This window comes from Lactuca virosa, chromosome 4 (assembly GCF_052849685.1).
Source record: "Lactuca virosa cultivar CGN04683 chromosome 4, Lactuca_virosa_CGN04683_v6, whole genome shotgun sequence".
NCBI lineage: Eukaryota > Viridiplantae > Streptophyta > Magnoliopsida > Asterales > Asteraceae > Lactuca > Lactuca virosa.
Genome location: NC_136429.1, coordinates 525,357,223 through 525,360,073, shown reverse-complemented (window position 1 = coordinate 525,360,073; position 2,851 = coordinate 525,357,223). Strand labels below are relative to the sequence as shown.

At 29.7% G+C, this 2,851-nt stretch overlaps 1 protein-coding gene across 1 annotated transcript; it reads right to left on the bottom strand.

Annotated features, from left to right (window-relative positions):
• Window positions 1–392: 392 nt before the first annotated feature.
• On the bottom strand, window positions 393–2,228 carry LOC145103713 (bidirectional sugar transporter SWEET6a-like). Its single transcript, XM_079040996.1, has 6 exons — window positions 2,139–2,228; window positions 1,475–1,511; window positions 1,167–1,383; window positions 932–1,093; window positions 723–842; window positions 393–622 (listed from the first exon to the last, which is right to left on the bottom strand). Exons 1-6 carry the CDS (start codon window positions 2,182–2,184, stop codon window positions 506–508), a joined length of 699 nt encoding a protein of 232 aa, XP_078897122.1. The 5' UTR covers window positions 2,185–2,228; the 3' UTR covers window positions 393–505.
• Between the last annotated feature and the right edge of the window lie 623 nt (window positions 2,229–2,851).

The window sequence follows — 2,851 nt, the reverse complement described above, 5'->3', positions numbered from 1 at the left end:
AAAGTTATCCGAAGTATAACAACATATAAGTTGTTTTAAATAAAATTCTACAATCATATTAATAATATAGTTTTATAATCATAATTGTTAGATTATGTATTTTGATTTGTTACCAAATACATGACACTAATATATTTAAACATATCCTTTAAAAATTTTCAATTTAGTTATCGTATATATTAGAAGAAACCAAAAAATCATATATAATACCACAAAGACAAAAAATATATGTATCACAATGAATACCGAGCAAATAATAAAAGTCCTATCATATTAAAAATCTAAGAATAATTATCCGAAAGTCAAAAACCAAAACTTTAAAACATTCAAAATCTCAAAACCTAACTAAAAGAAAAAAAACTAAAAAACTAAAAAAATCCAAACCCCTTCAAAACCCTAAAAATTCAAAATCTTTCGGAAACCTAAAAATCCAAACCTAAATTTACATTATATCAAAAGGGTACCAAGGTCCTTCAAACAGCAAATGTAATTTCTAAACATTTTTTCAAGCCATCTGTACTTCAGACGCCGGCGTTTTGCTCTTCCTTGGAGTTGTTCGCCAGAAAATTGCATATAAAACAAGCTGCACAAACCCAGAAAGAGCCCCAATACCATTCGCAATCTGCAATTTCAAAATACAAAATTTAGCATTTCCATTTGAATTAATTTCTAGTTTATTGGATGAAAGAAGATTAATTGAAAACATTTAACAGATTAATTACCAGAATGAACCAATCCCATTTGAGAAGAGCATAAGTCGTCCAGCAACAACCGTTCAAGAACGCAGCTAATGAAAGATAGAATGGCATGTATTCGACACTCTTTGTTTTGATTACTTTCCACTGTTTGTTTTTTAAAATAAATGAAATCAATCAGAAATGTTGAATTACTCATGATGCAGATAGATAAAAGAGAAGGGAGATCAACATACCATGATAGTTAGAGGGGAAGTGTACATGCCGATTCCGAATACAATACAGAAGATCCCAATGAAGGTTGATCTAGCATCATGGGTATGGAACAACCCTAAATCCAATCCTGCAATAACACCAAGGCCAACAAGCTCGGCAGCTAAAAACCCGAATATCTTTTTCTGTAGAAGAAGAATAGGTATAAGAAAGTTTAGATATGATCAAAAAATGGATGAAGAAGTACTGGAAACGTACCCTATGACTATTATTGCCATATAAGAGGAATGAACTGAGATAAATGAGCTCCAATGCAAGACCTATGGCGTTAATGGTGATGACAAGAGTGCTGTCTGGATGATTGATAGGTAAGCCATAGAAGATCCATAGCAAACAGTTCATGACACAGGCGATGTAAGGATCTGGTGAGAATTCCTCTACTGATTTGTTCTTGAAGATTCTCCATATCGTAGGCCTGTGATTTACGAGTTTTGATTACATGATATGATCACAATATAGAAAGAACAACAAATTTAGGTGTATAGTCATAATGTAAAGAAGCTTACGAGGGAGAGATAAACAGGCCGAAAGAGATGACATTCCCTGTGGAAGAGAAAGTTATGAACACGAATTAGTGTTGATTATTGAATAGCAAAGAGAAAGTATGTAGAAGAAACAATAATTAAAATTTGAAATAGGAAGTTGAACAGATGAATCGTATCGTAGTAGCTAAATAGAATTATTTCATCCGTTTCAAACTAAGAGCAAGTTGATTGTCCGGATAACAGATTGATAAAAAGGGAAGAAACAGCAAAAAGGAATATGAAATTTTATTTTACTATCATTTCAAGCATAGTATCGTCGACCATCATGTTGATCGACTAACAGTTTCAGATTCAAACAGTCAGATCATTATTCACTTCTGTTTGTAATCAGTAAAACGTAAACAGTTTAATAAACTACCAATTTTACAAACTATTTCTAGACTCTAGTTATCTAACCAGATCAAAACGTCAAAACTTCATGAAATCTCGATACATGCGTTTTTAATGTCCGTTTCAGAACATAAACATATGCATTTTTAAGAAACGACAGTCAAAAAATCTAAATCTATATCAAAATTCTCCACATACATATAACGTATATATGGGAATGATTAATAGATCCACCATGAAATCACCGATCGAGCAGTTATAATTGGACAAAAAAAAAAAAAAACCCGAAATGTACCAATGATTCCAACAATCGTGCGTATCTCATCATTATTCATCACCATCTTTGAAATCCAAACGAAGAAGATTCAGAAAAAGTGAGAAATGATTATTGATGTATGAATTCAACGCAGCATGGATATGATGTTATATAAGCGCCAATCCGAGTTCTACTTTAATCGGATAACATCTTAGTCCCCCAAAATACTACTATGATTCAGTTTAAAAATACAAAATTATCCATTACTTTATCCTTTTAATAACTAGATAACAACCTATAAATACGGATTATAAAATTGTATATCCTCCAAAAAAAAATTTAAATTTAAGAGTATAAAAGTTTTATTTTTTTAAAAGGTAAATTATTTTTGGTTAATTTTAATTTGGAGTTGAACTTCTAAAATCATAACTAAAACCACAATATTTTTTAATCGGATAACATCTTATAGTCCCCTAAAAATGATACTATTACTCAGTTTAAAAATACAAAATCATCCATTATTTTTTCCTTTTAATAACTAGACTAGATAACAACCTATAAATACGGATTACAAAACTCTATATCCTCAAAAAAAAAAAAAATTAATTTTAGAGTCTAAAAGTTTTTTTTTTTTTTTTTTTTTTTTTGATAAACAGATAAATTATTTTTGATAAATTTTAACTTGGAGTTGAACTTCTAAAATCATAAGTTCATAACTAAAACCGCAATATTTTTTGAAATTGATAATTTTA